The sequence below is a fragment of the Arachis ipaensis genome, chromosome B06 (genome assembly GCF_000816755.2).
Source record: "Arachis ipaensis cultivar K30076 chromosome B06, Araip1.1, whole genome shotgun sequence".
Taxonomy (NCBI): Eukaryota; Viridiplantae; Streptophyta; class Magnoliopsida; order Fabales; family Fabaceae; genus Arachis; species Arachis ipaensis.
In genome coordinates this window covers 22,160,057-22,177,433 of record NC_029790.2, presented here as the reverse complement: position 1 = coordinate 22,177,433, position 17,377 = coordinate 22,160,057, and the positions used below count along the sequence as shown (strand labels likewise).

General features: G+C 36.0%; 3 protein-coding genes and 1 long non-coding RNA gene across 6 annotated transcripts; all 4 read left to right on the top strand.

Annotated features, from left to right (window-relative positions):
- LOC107646182 (TOM1-like protein 2) lies at positions 232–2,186 on the top strand. The gene is made up of 3 exons (XM_016350384.2): positions 232–823; positions 1,017–1,295; positions 1,532–2,186. The coding sequence occupies exons 1-3, from the start codon at positions 326–328 to the stop codon at positions 1,961–1,963; spliced, it is 1,209 nt and encodes a 402-aa protein (XP_016205870.1). The 5' UTR covers positions 232–325; the 3' UTR covers positions 1,964–2,186.
- Positions 4,704–8,528, top strand: LOC107646180 (arachin Ahy-3). Of its 2 annotated transcripts, XM_016350382.2 has the most exons (5): positions 4,704–5,040; positions 5,893–6,179; positions 6,688–6,735; positions 6,778–7,173; positions 7,913–8,528. In XM_016350382.2, the coding sequence occupies exons 1-5, from the start codon at positions 4,752–4,754 to the stop codon at positions 8,303–8,305; spliced, it is 1,413 nt and encodes a 470-aa protein (XP_016205868.1). In that variant the 5' UTR covers positions 4,704–4,751; the 3' UTR covers positions 8,306–8,528. The 2 variants fall into 2 exon arrangements, with proteins under 2 accessions (XP_016205868.1, XP_016205867.1); XM_016350381.2 differs by having other exon boundaries at positions 6,688–7,173.
- Positions 9,428–12,092, top strand: LOC107646181 (arachin Ahy-3-like). 2 transcript variants are annotated; one of them, XM_021104259.1, is made up of 5 exons: positions 9,428–9,737; positions 10,059–10,288; positions 10,368–10,832; positions 10,918–11,333; positions 11,929–12,092. In XM_021104259.1, exons 1-4 carry the CDS (start codon positions 9,449–9,451, stop codon positions 11,314–11,316), a joined length of 1,383 nt encoding a protein of 460 aa, XP_020959918.1. In that variant the 5' UTR covers positions 9,428–9,448; the 3' UTR covers positions 11,317–11,333; positions 11,929–12,092. The 2 variants fall into 2 exon arrangements, with proteins under 2 accessions (XP_020959918.1, XP_016205869.1); XM_016350383.2 differs by lacking the exon at positions 11,929–12,092 and having other exon boundaries at positions 10,918–11,458.
- LOC110263239 lies at positions 14,775–17,162 on the top strand. The gene is made up of 3 exons (XR_002348548.1): positions 14,775–14,928; positions 15,039–15,157; positions 16,490–17,162. It is a non-coding gene; the product is annotated as an uncharacterized LOC110263239 (long non-coding RNA).

Below are 17,377 nucleotides of genomic sequence, written 5' to 3'. Positions count from 1 at the left end.
GAATAGCTCTGTAATATTTTCAATTTTTATGAATAAAAAATAATAATTTATTCAATAAGAAACATCAAATTAAAATTTGGCTCAAATTAAAATTTGGTCCTTGTAACAAAGGCTGCTGAATCAGCACGATTGGCCAATGACACTACGCTAAGCATGCTGCCAAAGAAAACGTTGGATTGGACACGTACGCCTAATCATGCTGCCCAAATAAAAGAACGTGGACAAAGGTTGCCCAAAGCAAAACGAAGTTGGAGAGCATTTTGATTTTTCAGTTCCAAGTTTGGCCTTTTGAGTTCCCAGGCAGAACTAAGTAGTAGCATTCTCCATGGACAAGTTGAATCTTTCTCAACTGGGCGAGAAGCTGATGACGAGTGGGGCCCAAATGGGGCGAATGATGAGCGTCAAGATGAAGGAGGTGAAGGAGATGCTCCAGGCACCCACACCCGAATCCAAGATGGTCGAAGACGCCACCTCTGAAACCCTATCGGACCCTAATTGGGGCACTAACCTCAGGATCTGTGCCATGATCAACTCCGACCAACTCAACGGCTCTGAGGTTGTTAGGGCCATCAAGAGGAGACTCTCTCACAAGAACCCACTCGTTCACTCACTCACCCTTGACCTTCTCGAAGCCTCCGCCATGAACTGCGACAAAGTCTTCTCCGAGATCGCATCCGAGAAGCTTCTCGATGAAATGCTCGCCAAGCTCCTTGATAACCCTCAAGCTGATCCCAATGTTCGTCGCAGGGCGTTTCACCTCATTAGGGCTTGGGGCCAGTCTCAGGATCTCGCTTATCTCCCTGTCTTTCGTCAAACTTACACGGTTAGTCCATCTTTTTCAGATTCAGCGATCTCTGTTCTTGATTTTTAGGGATTTATAATGTTTTGCATCGTTAAATGTGATTGAATGACAGAATTGAATTTGTCATGGGAAGATGAAGTGCTTAATTTTGGAGCGCTTTACATTCTTTTTTTAGGGTTTAACTGAGTTCTGATTTTTCTGTGGTTGATGGCAGAGTTTGCAAGAAAGGGCTGAACCAGTTGATGTAGGAGGAGGAAGTTCGCCCGGTGTTCCTCACAATTTAGGGTCTTATCTTCAACAACAGGGATTAGACCCTCCTTCAAGCTACCCTGTTCCCGAAGCTGGACTAGTTTCTATGGATGACTTAGCTTTTTCTTCCGGTCTCCAACACATGTCAGCTGAAGAGAAGAAAGAGCTTCTTGTAGTTGCACGAAACAGTCTTGAATTGCTATCTAGCATAATAAATTCTGAGGCAGAGCCCAAAACCTTGAAGGTCTAATTCTTATCTAGTATAATAAATTGGTGTTTTGTTCACATTTCATGGTGATTTTGTATGTTCTATATTTGTGAAGATCGAAATTCCGAATCAGTTACTTGCTTTTAAATGCAAGGGCATGGATCAAATGGAGATAGGTTGTAGATAGAAAATGATGTGTTTCCCCCCATGTAATCCAGTTTGTGGGATAACATTTTCTTGATAGAATTTACAATTTTATCGTTCCTTCGCAGGAAGATTTAACTCTCAGTTTGCTGGACAAGTGCAAGCACTCACTCTCTATCATGAAGGAAATTGCGGAAAGCACCACAGATGATGAAGAGACACTTTTTGAGGCTTTGTATCTTAATGATGAGCTGCAGCAGATAGTTTCCAAGTACGAGGAGTTGGAGGCTGCTCAACGGCCTGTGGCACAAGAGCCTCCAAATGCTGACACTGCAAAGCATGATGCGGAAGCTGTTCAAAATCCTATTGAACTTCCTAAAAGATTTGAAGAGGATGAGTCCGAAGAGTTCGAAGCTGCTCAGGAACTTGAAAGAAAGCTTCCCAAAAAGTCCAACGGTGTTGAAGCCAATGCAGCCAATGGGGATGGTCATCACGTTGAAACCACAATACTAGATGAGGCAGATGAGAAGGGCAACGCCGTATCTAGCCTCGAGCAATAGAGAGTGAGTAAAGTAAAAGGTGGCATGTTTCTTCTAACATCATGTTTTATCTATGTTCATAAGTCATAACCTATGTAATCACCAAGGCTATTAACTTGGTGGTTTCTTGACTTCCTATATGTATCTAGTAGGAATATCACCAAGAGATTATGATATTTAATCCTTGTAAGATCATGCTAGTTTCTCATGATGTTGATATCCTTCGTCTCTTTCTCTTAGATGTTAAGTTACACATGCCCTCATTTTGATGGTCTTCCCTTGACGTGGAGATTTTTTTTTATCAGTATGCATGTAAGCAAGCAGGCAAATGAAATTTAATAATAGTAATAATACATGAATTTTTTAGGACCGATTGAGAAGTTTTAAAAAGTAATTTTTTTGAGTTTTTGACTTGTAAAATATAGTAGTAATGTTTGGTATAATTTTTAAAATTAAATTAATGTCTGGTGTAATTTTTAAAATTAAATTGTAGCTTTTTAAAAGGTTATTTAGGAATTTATAGAAAAATTAAAAAAATAATTTTTTTCATAATATTATTATTTTTTATTATATTTTTATAAAATAAATATTTTTAAAATTAAAAATTTAAATATAAAATAATTTATTTATAAATTATTTTTAATATAACTATTTATTATTTAAATTATTTTTTTAAAAAAAGATTAATTAAACAGTCTATCCAAATTGGATGGATCTATTTTGGATCTATACATTTTTCTTATAAAAAGAAGAGAATAGCCTGTGAGAGGAAGGAGAGGAAAGGGATAAGTTAAAACCCACTGTCCACTAATTTTTGTGCTCTTGTCATATTTGTCGTGAAGAAAATGACTCTGACTTGAAAATTCAAGTTTAAGGGGCCTTAAATGGTTCTACCACATAAAAACTTCCAAGTTCTATGAAAGATTTAACCGGAAAGCTTAATGAAAAAACGCAAATGAACAGTGATACGTAACGTATACTTCGACAACCATAATAAACGAATATCTCAGCACAAAACAGATAAAGCTTGGAATCACAACTAACGAGTCAAACGCTATCTTTATGGATAACTTTGGCAAAGACGAAAAATTTCGAAACTATATAACTTTGGAGTAAGACAGGTCACATAACTCGTTCTGATTTATTATTACCACTTTTCTTACTTCATATTCTTATTTGAGTATGGGAATACTTTTTGTAAATGCTTCCGCCGCAGTGTTTCAAGCCCAGCCGTCATATAACTCTTCTATCTAGGCTTGGTCAACAGCAGAGGAAGTCGTCATACCTCAGCATACGCACGGAACAAACATTATCAAGGAATCAATGAATTGCGCAGAAGGCCAGAAGCTACGGATTGGTTTAACTATTTTCATTTACAATTAAAAATTTAAAACTGAAAATACATAGAACCATGTAGTCGTGCTGTATAATAGAAAACGTTTTCAATGAAAAGTAGAGTGTGATTGATTTGTCCATTTTTAATTTTTTTTTCACTTTTGGAAAAATGGAAAAGAAGTTTAAAAGTATGTTTGGTTGTCTATTATTGAAAATATTTTCTCTAAAAATGTTTTAAGGAAGACTAATGAAAATGAAAACAATGTTTTTACGTTTTCAGCATTTTCAGATTTTCCACGTTAAATTATTTGGAAATATTTTCAATTGAAAACAAAATACTTTATTGCTTTGTCCCAAAAGGTAATGAATTTTTTTTCATATTTAAATTACATAAATTTAATATTTATCAAAATATATGATTTATAGAGTGTTTACTAATTTAAATATGTGTTCACATATGAAATACTGAAGCACAAAAAATTAATTTGATGACTCAGTATCCGAGATATGCAACAGTATTTGAAAATAAATAAATCAATTTGTACTGGATATATACAAATTGCACATTTGTTCAAGAAATAGTAAGTATTAGTCAAATTTATTATTTTTATCATTATTTTTAATAATTTAATAATTTATTAACATATTTTTTTTGAAATAAAGAAGCTCAACACAATAAAAATAAAATAAAAAGTATAAAACAACCAATTCAAAAGAACAAGCACAAAAGAAACTTAAAAAGTCAAGATTAAAGCAATTGAATTTATAGTCATCTTCGAAATTGTATCTAACAATTATTAGAATTAACTCCAAGCCATTCTTTATAACTTATAAGTAATCGATTAATAACAACTGCAACACCTGATTCTTGACCCCGTGAATATTTTGTTATTCTTCTTCATTCACGTATTTTAGATGAAAACAAAAAAACCAATCAATCACCTCTTACGCTCTTCTTTCTTTATAGTCACTTCTATTTCACTCTCAAAATATTGTTTGATTGTCTTTGAAATAGCCCATAATCCATTATAGGTATACAACCACACACACCACATACACGTGCTAAGTAAACTCACAGTTAATAAACAATAATTAAATTCTATTCGCCCTGTGGCATTTCTCGGTTGTGATATAGAAGCAAAACGAAAGGAAGAAGGTAGCTAGGAAGAAAAACAGTGGAATACCATTGTGTGGTCCCTGGCTGTTTCCTCCATTATATTGCAATTAAAGATCAATGATTACTGCCTGCATGCAGAGACCAAAACCTTACCTCCATGCCCCAATAATCGTGCTTCATGAGGTGTAAGACAGGAAGGCTACCATAGCCATGCATGCTGAAGAGTGTCCCAAATGCTCAGGGTACCACACCCACCTTCTCCTACGTGTCCCTTCCTTCACCCTCCTCCTGCCCCTATAAATCACCTCGCTTCTCATTCTCCTCTTCACAACCACAACAATAACAATCATAGCAGCCATGGCTAAGCTTCTTGCGCTTTCTGTTTGCTTTTGCTTTCTAGTTCTGGGAGCTAGCAGCGTCACCTTCAGGCAGCAGGGGGAGGAGAATGAGTGCCAGTTCCAGCGCCTCAATGCCCAGAGACCCGACAACTGCATTGAGTCTGAAGGCGGTTACATTGAGACTTGGAACCCAAACAACCAGGAGTTCCAGTGCGCCGGCGTCGCCCTCTCTCGCTTCGTCCTCCGCCGCAACGCCCTTCGAAGGCCTTTCTACTCCAATGCTCCCCAGGAGATCTTCATCTACCAAGGTCCTTACTCTGTCATTTAAATTTAAACTATTTTCTTAAAAGTAATAACAAAAGAAAGTTATAGGTTCACTTTAAAATTATGCTTATGCAAATAACTTTTTAGTCTAATCTATATTAAAGTCTAGAGTTTAAATTTCACATCTTAGATTATAAAAAGTTTAGAGAACCAACTAGTCGCCTAGTCAATTAGAACCAATTAGTTAAAAAAATAGATTTATTACAAAATAATAATAATAATAATAATAATAATAATAATAATAATAATAATAATAATAATAATTTTTTACTATCTTAATTTTTTAAATTTTAAAATAAAAAATAAAGGAAATTGACTTAGTTAACTTATGGTTTAGTTGATTCTCTGTACTTTTTTTAATAAAAAAAAACATTAATTAAGTTGAATAATTAACAAAAGAGAAAACAATGCAATCAAGAAGAAAAACCCATCATTCATCATCATACACACACAAGCAGCGTGACATTACAATAAAGTAGTAGTAATGTATATAACCGGTATGGTTGCTTCGTTTTCGTTTTCTTGTCCCGGAAAAGCAAACGCTATAATAATAATAATGTAGAATTTAAAAAATATGCATTTTAATAAATGATTTGTTGGATTAGGATAATATATAAAAAAAATATTTAGAAGATAATAAAAATCAGCTAAAATAGTTCAAAATTTTTTTATTCTGCACTTCTTAATTATTGTTAAAGTAAATAAGTAATATTAGATGTATAACAAATGTTACATTATGAATAAAATAGTTTTAGGTTTTTTTTTTCTAGTATTATTCAATGCATATCTAGTGTAGTGTATGTGTAAATTTTGTGTTGGTGTATTATGATAAACAGGGAGTGGTTATTTTGGGTTGATATTCCCTGGTTGTCCTGGCACATTTGAAGAGCCAATTCAGGGATCTGAACAATTCCAAAGACCATCAAGACATTTTCAAGGGCAGGACCAAAGCCAAAGGCCACTGGACACTCACCAAAAGGTTCACGGCTTCAGAGAGGGTGATCTCATCGCTGTTCCCCACGGTGTTGCTTTCTGGATCTACAACGACCAAGACACTGATGTTGTTGCCATTTCTGTTTTACACACCAACAGCCTCCACAACCAACTTGACCAGTTCCCCAGGGTATGTATTCAGATAAGTGACATGTCAAGATATTAGTTGAAAATTGATTTAACATGTTTAATTAAACTGCATGACATAATGCGTACTATTATTTCACACGAAGAAAACTTCATATAACTTAATGTGTATATAGCACAAGAAATCTTCATATATATATATATATATTCATGTATATATGCTATATTATCACCAAAAATACCGAATTGAACTCCAAACTAGACCTATGATTATAGCAGTGCTAGTCACAATTCTAATTATTGAATTTTTATTTGATAAACAAGTGGTATCACATTCTTTTAATATGTTCTACATCAATGGTATATAAAAAGCTTTTAAACTTATTATGACCACAAGTATACAGCGTTCAAGTTTGCTTTAATCATGTTCTGCAAATGTTGTGAATCCTGTTATCACTCTTTTTCTGTGATAAATCATACCATGATAACATTCATGCACGTTACTTTATAAATAGATATACTAATTCACAACAACTAACAATACATAACAGAGGTTCAATTTAGCTGGAAAGCAAGAGCAAGAATTCCTAAGATACCAGCAACGAAGTGGTCGTCAAAGCCCAAAAGGAGAAGAACAAGAACAAGAACAAGAAAACGAAGGCGGCAACGTCTTTAGCGGCTTCTCAACAGAATTCCTCTCACATGGCTTCCAAGTGAACGAGGACATAGTGAGGAACCTAAGAGGAGAAAACGAACGCGAGGAGCAAGGAGCCATTGTCACAGTAAAGGGAGGACTTAGCATCTTAGTTCCACCAGAGTGGAGGCAGAGCTACCAACAACCTGGAAGAGGCGACAAAGACTTCAACAACGGCATTGAAGAAACCATTTGCACTGCAACTGTTAAGATGAACATTGGCAAATCCACATCTGCTGATATCTACAACCCTCAAGCTGGTAGCGTCAGAACTGTAAACGAACTTGACCTCCCAATCCTCAATCGACTCGGACTCAGTGCCGAGTATGGATCCATTCATCGGGTACGTAGTATGTACTCTCTTTCTTCTAAGTTCTGCATTTTACTTCTGTCCTTCTAAGACAGATTAGAGGAGAGAAAAACTACAAATATTTATTTAATATATAGTTTACAAAAAACAAAGTTAATTTGATCCTTAAAATAATTATGCTAGTTGTATACTAAAATCAACAATTAAAATAAATCATTATGCTAGAATACACATTCAAATACAAAATAAAAATAAATTAAATTATATATATTTATAGAATTATATTAAGTGGATACTAAAATCAGTTACCAATAGTATAAAATATATGTTAAAATATAAATACATATTGAAAATAAATTAAACTACACATATATCTATACACAAATAATACATTAATGGCTGATTTTAGTAGCTGATTTTAGTATATAAATAACACTTTTAATATTTATACATAAATACACAATGATTAATTTTAGTGTACAACAAACATTTTTGTTGTCGAAAATGTTTTAAATTGAGCTGAGTTATGAATTATATAATCGTGAGTGAGATGAATCCTTTTGTAACACAGTCATCATTTAACAACTACCAATTGATTCAATTTATTGTTATATTTTGCACATGTATTTTTTTTAAGACCATTTTGATTATTAATCATACAAATATTTGTTTATCATATGCATTTTTAATTATATAAACATTCTTAAGATTAAAATGGTGTAAAATTGGAAATAATTAATTTTAATATTTTATTTATGTGTGGTGAACGCAGGATGCAATGTTTGTTCCTCACTACAACATGAACGCAAACAGCATGATATATGCATTGCACGGAGGAGCTCATGTCCAAGTGGTGGACTGCAATGGCAATAGAGTGTTCGACGAGGAGCTTCAAGAGGGTCAATCGCTGGTGGTGCCACAAAACTTCGCCGTGGCTGCAAAGTCACAGAGCGAGCACTTCTTGTACGTGGCATTCAAGACAAACTCAAGGGCCAGCATATCCAACCTTGCTGGCAAAAATTCCTACATGTGGAACTTGCCGGAAGATGTGGTTGCAAATTCATATGGCCTACAATATGAGCAAGCAAGGCAACTCAAGAACAATAACCCCTTCACGTTCTTGGTTCCACCTCAAGACTCTCAGATGATCAGGACTGTGGCTTAGGGTTGCTCTTCATGCATGCATCACATGCATGTATGTATGTATGTGTGTGTTATATGTCCACCCACTTTTTGCCACAACTGAATAAATAACGTAGTTTTGTAGTAATGAATAAGATATGAGAGAATATATATACACAAAGGGGCTTGGATGGCCTTTTTGTTTAACATGTGAAATTGAGATGTAACATAAAATGAGTAGTGCACCTTTTTTAATCCCGAGTTAACCTTGTGCAGCAAGTGCTTGAATAATAGAGAAGTTTTGGTGCAGTAATTTAAGATTCTCTTTCCAAATTTCAGTGTTGAATTTCTTTTACAGATAATTGTGTATATATATAGAAGACATCCTATATATATGTGGAAAATCATATTCTGGGCAATTTGTGAATAGGAATTGGAGAAATAGATTGAAAAGAAGAGAAGAGAAGAGTTGAGAATTTTTTTTATTAAATAACAGAGTGGTGAAATCTTACTAGTGAATAGTGTGGTTGAACTTTAATTTACATACTACCCTCGTAATTTATCTCAATCACCTGCTTAAATAACAAACTGCAACTAACTATCGCTCACTTCATGACATCTAACAACTTTCTCTAACCAACTCTCGGCTAACTTAATTGACTTGTGGTGTAAGTTAGCTATACTAAGTTGATGAATTATTAATCAACTAAATTACAAAGCCTGTTAATATTATACACAGCTAGAATCCAAGTTTAGCCACAACATATAACTAGAAGAATAAACACATAATTATTGGTCTCTAAAAGATTTTAAATTGAACACTTTAATAATAAATTTTTATCGATTTAGAAATCCTCTAAAATTTATTTTATGAAACGGATTTGTCTTTTTATTATTTTAAAAGGAATTAATTTATCTTATAAGAATATTTTTTAGGAGTTAATTTTTATCAAACGAGTAATATTAAGAAATCAACACTACAGTAATCAATTTCATCTAATATTATAATAGATTATCAAATATATCCAGTATAAAAGCCTACTAAAAATAAATTTTTGTTGATGAGGTGTAACACAGAAAGGCTTCCATAGCCATGCGAGGTCAAGAGTGTCCCTTACGTGTCCTTCCTCTCTCACCTATAAATTACTCATTCGTCATGCTCTCCTCTCCACAACTAACAACCACCATGGCTAAGCTTCTGGCTCTCTCTCTTTGCTTTTGCTTGCTGCTTCTGCGAGTTAGCAGCTCTGCTTTCAGGCAGCAGGCGGAGGAGAATGTGTGCCAGTTCCAACGCCTCAATGCTCTGAGACCTGACAACCGCATTGACTCGGAAGGCGGTTTCATTGAGACTTGGAACCCCAAGAGTCAGGAATTCCGGTGTGCCGGAGCCACCCTCTCTCGCTGCACTCTCCGCCGCAATGCCCTTCGCCGCCCTTACTACTCCAATGCTCCCCAGCAGATCTTCATCCAGCAAGGTCACTACTCTATCTATGCCTTTTTTTTCTTTCTTTCTCTATTTTAGTAAATAGTAAAGGTTTTTCATTTGGAAAAGTATATGGAACCAAAAGGTGATAAGCCAAAAAGTAAACAAAACCGTTTAATTAGAATCACTTTTTGAATAATATGTTTGAAAACTGCTCCTGGAATAACAGAGCACAAACCAAAACCTGTTTTTTCATGGAGTCCAAACACATTTTGACTGATTTTTGGCTGATATGCTTTTGGTTCCCTAGTTGTTCTCTTTTCATTTAAATAATAATGTTGCCTTTGTGCTTGCATTGTTATATATGTATCAGGAAGCGGGTACTTTGGGTTGATATTCCCCGGTTGTCCTGCGACATTTGAAGAGCCAAATCATCGGGGATCCCAAAGGCACCAAAAGGTGCAGCGCTTCAAAGAGGGTGATCTCATCGCGGTGCCCCATGGTGTTGCTTTCTGGATGTACAATGACCAAGACACCGATCTTGTTACCCTTTGTTTTATGCACACCGACAGCTTCCACAACCAACTTGACTACTTCCCCAGGGTATTTATATATATGTTGTGCTTGCAAAATTATGTACTAGTCATGATCTATCTATTAAACTAACAATAATACGTGACAGAAATTCAATTTGGCTGGGAAACAAGAGCAAGAATTCCTACAGTACCAACATCAACACGGTGGTCCCCGTAGCCAGGAATTTAGCCCACGTGACCACCACGAAGGCGAAGGTGGAAACATCTTCAGCGGCTTCACTCCGGAGTTCCTCTCACATGCCTTCCAAGTTGACAGGGAGATAGTGCAAAATCTAAGGGGGGAGAACGAACGCGAGGAACAGGGACCCATTGTGACAGTCAGGGGAGCCCTCAGAATCTTAAGCCCTGAAAGAGAGGAATTTGATGGAAGAGGAATGGGCAATGGGATTCAGGAGACTATTTGCACTGCAACTGTTAAGAAGAACCTTCAAGGATTGACAACCGAATTCAGCTACAATCCTCAAGCTGGTATCCTTAGAAATGTGAACGATCTCAGACTCCCAATCCTCAACTGGCTTGGACTCAGTGCTGAATATGGAAAGCTTTACAGAGTACGTGTTCGATAATTCATCACATATCACAAATATTCTTCATTTTAATTTATTTACACCTTTAATTTTGGATTTTTTAATGCAGAATGCAATGATTGTTCCTCACTACAATCTCAACGCAAACAGCATCATATATGGATTGAACGGACGGGCACACGTACAAGTAGTGGACTGCAATGGCAACAGAGTGTTCGACGAGGAGCTTCAAGAGGGTCACGTGCTGGTGCTGCCGCAGAACTTCGCAGTAGCTGTGAGGTCGCAGAGCGAGAATTTCGAATACGTGGCATTCAAGACAAACTCAAGGCCCAGCATGGCCAACCTCGCCGGTGAAAACTCCATCGTATGGAACTTGCCGGAGGAGGTGGTTGCGAATTCATATGGCCTCCCAAGGGAGCAAGCAAGGCAACTCAAGAACAATAACCCCTTCAAGTTCTTGGTTCCGCCTCAAGACTCTCACATGATGATCAAGACTGATGTGGCTTAGAAATAGCAACTGTGTAGGTGCGTACACTTCTTGCCACAATTGAGTAATTTAGTTTCCTAATAATTAATAAGGAATAAGAATACAAAATGGCATTCCTTTTAAAATAAAGAGAAATGCTATTTGTATATCAAAATTAATCATTAAAATTAATTATCAATGTATTTACGTATAAATATATGTGTGATTTAATTTATTTTCAATATGTATTTATATTACAGTATGTATTTTATATTTATGACTGATTTTGATGGTTAATTTTAGTATTCATTTAGCATAACTCTAACCCTAAAATAAAAAGGAAAAAGGTTTGGTGCCGTTTTGTTTAAAATGTACCATTTAGATGGAATGTGCAACGAGCAACAATGCACATTTCTTTCTGCCTGGAGTTTTAACCTTTCTATAGGAAGAGTTCGAATAAGGACAAAAAAGAGGTAAGTTTTGACGCACTAATTTGGTGAGCAATTCCACTATGTTACCAATAGGGTGTTGCCAACTTTTGCCCAATTTTCATTAGGCTCGATCCTAAAGTCTATTTCATCCAAAAAAAACTACATTCCCAATGTCTCTTATTTATTATTGTAAACCTAAATTATCCACACTTTTACCGTGCAGTTACATCCCTCCAACTCCTCCCTTTCAATACCGCGCAACCGTTCTTTCGAATAGTCTTTGACGGCCAAATGATACCCAAGCAAGAATGATACATATTTAGTTAGGGTGGCTATTCCAATGAAGATTTTATGATTGTCATCATATAAGATATTTCATTTTGACCAGATGATAGATTGTAGGGCTGGATTTTTATTTGAAGTAAAAGTGTTATCTTTATTCAAAGTGTTGCTAAACAAATAAGTTACACTTTTAAAACAAAGATCATCATGAGAAGATGTTTTTGGCATCTTCATAAGAGTAGTTGCCTTTAGTTTTAGTACATATTATGAGCTCATGTGTCGATTAGCACCCGTATTCTTGACATTTATTCGATCACAAGTCCACAATTTTTTCAATACGATTTTTCGTTTAATAAATGCGTAAATAATTATTAGCAGCTCTATTGAGGCGGTCTTTTTTTCTACTTGCAAAAAAATATATACTCTTGACAACCCGCTGTCAACCGTAATCAATGCCGTCGGAACGCCGGTCAGGACCCTCGTGAGTTGCTCCTCGCAACCACCCCAGTGCTGCCGCTTCTATTGCATGTCGCCATCAGCCCTCTTTTGAAGGCACATCCACCCGTTCGACGTCCCACTCGATGGCGCCTCCCATTACTCCACCTCAACACACGCCGCGACTGAAGTCTCCCTACGTCTCCGAGGAACTATCAAGCGCAATTGCTGCCAATCCTGTACAGCCCTTGCCAGCACCTCTCCCAGCCTCGTGTCCGAGACGAGATGCGTCGCGCAGCGTGTCTTTCCTCCGGTGCCAGCGCTGCGATAAGAGGTTAATGGTAATTCACGATTTTTATAAACATAGTTTGTTGCGCGGGTTTGTTTTGTGAGCACGTCATAGGATTTGACACATGCAAGATGGTTCTTTTAATTTGTGGATTCTCTTAATAAAATGGAGAATTAATTCGTATGTGTTTATATGTCCGAGTTGAAAATGATTTTGAATGTAGTCAACGTATAATTGGGTTTTGAAAATATCTAGTAGTTATCACTATAAATTTGGAGTGATGTTTTGTACTGCTGAATTAAAAGGCAAAGGAAAAGTTTTAGTTGTAATCGCAGCAATTGAATTTTACTTCAGATGTGTCTTCAGAGTGATGTGTTGCGGTGATTTGTACTGCCGAGTAAAAATTAATTTTTATTGGCCATTCCTTGGTTCACCTAATATGTATGATTTTCACTAATTGGTTTTTGTTTTGTTACGTCAGTTGTTTTTTGATGTGAATATGGTTAATGGATGTTGCTTTCAAATGACTGTATGTGAAAAATCAATTTATTCTTTGAATTTTTTTTAAGCTAAAACAAGTAATTGGATGTTGGAATTTGTTATTGTTTAGTTGTTTTTTCTTTGAATATCGAAGTTATTCTGATTTTTTTTTTATTTTTTCTCTTTGTGATGAATTTGTTCTCCACTCCAATATTGCTGTGTTGATAGAGGTTCCCTCTCTAACTATGACATTGAAGTTCTTGGGAAGGTGCTTGATGTAAAGTTTGATCAATACTAAATCAATCTTTTTTTGACCATGTGTTGTGTGATGATACTTTAAGTGCATAGTAAAATCCTTTTTTTAGAGACAGACATTTCGAACATCATAGAACGTGAAATTGATACTGTGTAAAAAGACTCACAAATGATTTGTATGTGTTGTAATATTCATTAAGTTTGGATTGAATAAATTATATATAGGGTTGAGCTAAACCTTTTTATATATGTAGGGATCCATCAGCCTATTGTTCTACAAGCAGCTTTCAAACTTTCTTTCCCAAAACTTTAGGGTGATTCCATAGGGGTTAAATTGCTTGGAACATATGATCAATTAAATATGCAATTTAATACAAACATATTTTACTTTCATCTAATAAATGCTAACTTGAAAAATGAGATTCGAAGCTGCTTTGTTGCATGATGTCCATGTCCATATTGTCGTTGATTTGATAAGTCATAATCATCTTATTAAAAAATGTTTACTTGGTTTACTTCAATGTTCTTTATTCTCCATTTCAATAATAGAGGTTGACAGGTTGATGTATAATGACTTTATTTCTTTCTATTCTTGTACCTCTGACTTAGTTGAGTTTCAGGAATAAAAGACAAGTTCGTACTTGGAATTAATTTTTGGTCTATTGTCGAAAACCACGTTGAAGACATGGAAAAGCCGGTATTACATCATTCACAAATTTGTGTTCTTCTTTTAGTTTGTCAGTTTATTTGCTTCTAATAGTCGTGTCGTATGTTGACAGAAATTATTGGAGACAAGGTGTTCACCATGCTACATTGCGGATATGTTCAAAGATTTGAAAACAAACCAAACCCAAGCAAAGCTAGAGGAGATAGAAGCAATGAGTTTTGGTTTCCTAAATCTAGTCCTGAGGCGTCCTGTGAAACAAGATATAATGGATTCGTTGGCTAAAGCCTACAACACTGAAACAAGCACGCTGCTTGTAGATCATGGAAACATCTGCATTAAACCCGAGCTATTTTAGCGTGTTTTCGGAATCCCGCCCGGTGGTGAGTATAACTTTCCGTGTTAAACAACATTTAATCGGCTAAAATGGTTTCGGTCTCCATGGTTTTTTCTTTGTTGTACCTATTCCACCGCTCATCTTACACTAACTAATAAACCTACATGTTGTAGTGGACGACTTCCCATCGATCGACTGCGGGAATGCTGCTCATGTTGCACTACAAAGAAGATTTCACCGGTTGAAAATCATTGCAACTTAGGCATTTTGTCGACCACTGTGCTATGGATACTGCAGACAACAGGATGGAGTTCAGAAGGTATTTCATCCTGCTCGTGCTGAAAATGTTCTTGGGTCCGACCGTGGCACATCGATACAATACTTGATGTTTCTGATCTGGGGAGATACCGTTGGCTTTTGTATATTTTTAACTGGTTAGAACAGACGATCAAGAAGTATCAACTTAAAAACAACAAGTCCTGTGAGAGTTGCATGTTTGCTTTGCCAGTAACCTTTTTAATTCAAAATGCTATTTTTAATCTGACTTACCCTTGCATCCCAACACTTAAATTGTGTCTGTGATTGCTCCAGGTATTGTACTTCCAGAAATTAAACCATGGTAAACTTGAGAATTGTCAAGAATCGGAGTCTGGCTTTCTACATGGACTGCGACGGAGCTTAGCACTATGGCATCAACTGTTTAATCAGAGGTATTCATTGAAGCGATGCTAAAGGTTTCCTGTAGCACATAGAATTCATTTGCTTTTTTTAGGTTTTATTCCTGTGTGCTTATGAGATATTTATAACGCGACTGTTGATTTCTCTTGTAATTAGTTGCATGTGCCTTTCCATAGACCTGACATTTATGGTTGTGACATTTATGGTTGCACGTGCCCTTCCATAGACCTATCGATTCCTTCACCTTGGCTGCGTATGCGACCTTGAGTTCGTGCGCCCTTGCGTACGCGAGCATCCTTGCCGCGTATGCAAGCTGATGAAAACGTGCCTCATTAATGAGAACATGTGAGTCACAACTTCAGAGGGGTTTGGACCCCATTCCAAGCCCAGTTTGATGCCAATTGAAGGGAAAATGATAGGGGGTCAACCAAGAGACAACACACAACAATCATAATAGGGAATTAGATAGTTTTCGGCCTAGTTTTATTCTTTGTTTTCTAGAGAGAGAAAATCTCACTTCTTTCTAAGTTTTAGTTTCTTTTGATCATCTTTTATTTGAATTTCTGAATTCGAGCTTGTTACTTCTAGTTTTATTGTCTTAATTTTAGTTTCTTTAGCTCTAATTTTGCTTAATTCCTTTGTTAGTGTTGTGATCTTATCTTCTCCTTAGTTTTCTCTTATTTCTCATTTTGTGAACCTTGTTAATCTTGAATTCTCATTAATGCATTGATATTTTTCATGTTTTATGGTTTTACTTGAGTTGACATTATTGATAATTATTAGTTGGTAGCCTTAATTTCTAGTTAATTTTGTAATATAGCTATGTCTTTAACCATTATACACCAAGTGTTTGACAACATATTTTCACTAGTTATGGAGTAGTTTTCTATACTCTTGGCCTAGGTAAAAGAGATCGAGTGATCTTGAGTCATTGGGTCTAATTGGATTGATAAATTCTAGACCGACGATCACCCTCTGTCAAGTTTTTGGCGCTGTTGACGGGAAATGATTGCAATGTGTGTCTTAGTGTTGGTTATGTGAATATGTAGATAATGTACATAGTTTACTTGCTCTATTTTGATTTTATTTTAAGTCTTCATAATGCATGAGCTTAAGGTTTTCAAGTTGAATGACTCGGTCACAACTGGATCCTAGTTTAGATGAATTTGATTCTGAACTTGAAAGAACTTTACTATACATTCGGTAAGCTAGACGTCGGTTGAATTATACGGCTAATACATCGGCCTCTTTTGAGGAACCTTCCGAGACACTAGTTAAATCTGAGAACGATTTAGAATTCTCATTCAATGAAAAAATTTCTTACTCTTTCGTTGGAACTATTGACATACCTCTAAGTATTGCAGGTGATAATCATATGGCGGAACCTCAAAGGATCACCTTACATGAGCAAGAAGCACCGGATCTTGTTCTTCAACCACTACAAGCATAGTATTCGAATTTAGATGCTAATTTTGAATTGAAGAATAGCTTGATTAATTTGTTGCCTAAGTATCATGGATTGCCAGGCCAAGATCCTATTAGACACTTGAGGGATTTTCAAGTGGCTTGTTCTACTGTTAGGAGACATAGCTCTGATGAAGTTGTTGTTATGGTCTTTGATTTTCTCTTCTCTCTTGAGGGGCAAGCAAATGAGTGATTTTATTCTCAACCTAACGAAGTGGTAACCAATTGGGATTCATTGAGAAGGAATTTCTTGGACAAATTCTTCCCTCTGGAAAGAACCAATTACATTCGGAAGAAAATCACTGGTATTATGCAAAGGGACCAAGAGTCACTCCATGATTATTGGACTAGATTCAAGAGATTGTTGGAGTCTTGTCCTCATCATAAGATAGATGATCATTTGCTCATTAGCTACTTTTGTGAAGGCCTTTGTGCACAAGACAAGAGGCTCCTTGATGCATTTAGTGGTGGCTCTCTTGTTAAATACAAAACAGCGGATGAAGCATGGAGATTGATTAATGATGTTGCCAAAGCTACTCAACATGCTAGAGTAAGAAATAATCCTGCAAAGAGTGTGGCAAAAGTGTCTTCTTCCGATTCGACTTTGACCAAGGTACTTGGGGAGATGACTACTCTTCTTAAGAAAATTCATCAAGGACAAAAATCATCTGCATCCATTCAAGCAGTTCAAGCTCCACCTCAAATCCTACAAATTGAGGGACCTCCAAGGATGTGTGGTGTGTGTTCTTGCACTTCACACTACACCGATCAATGCACCATAATGAATA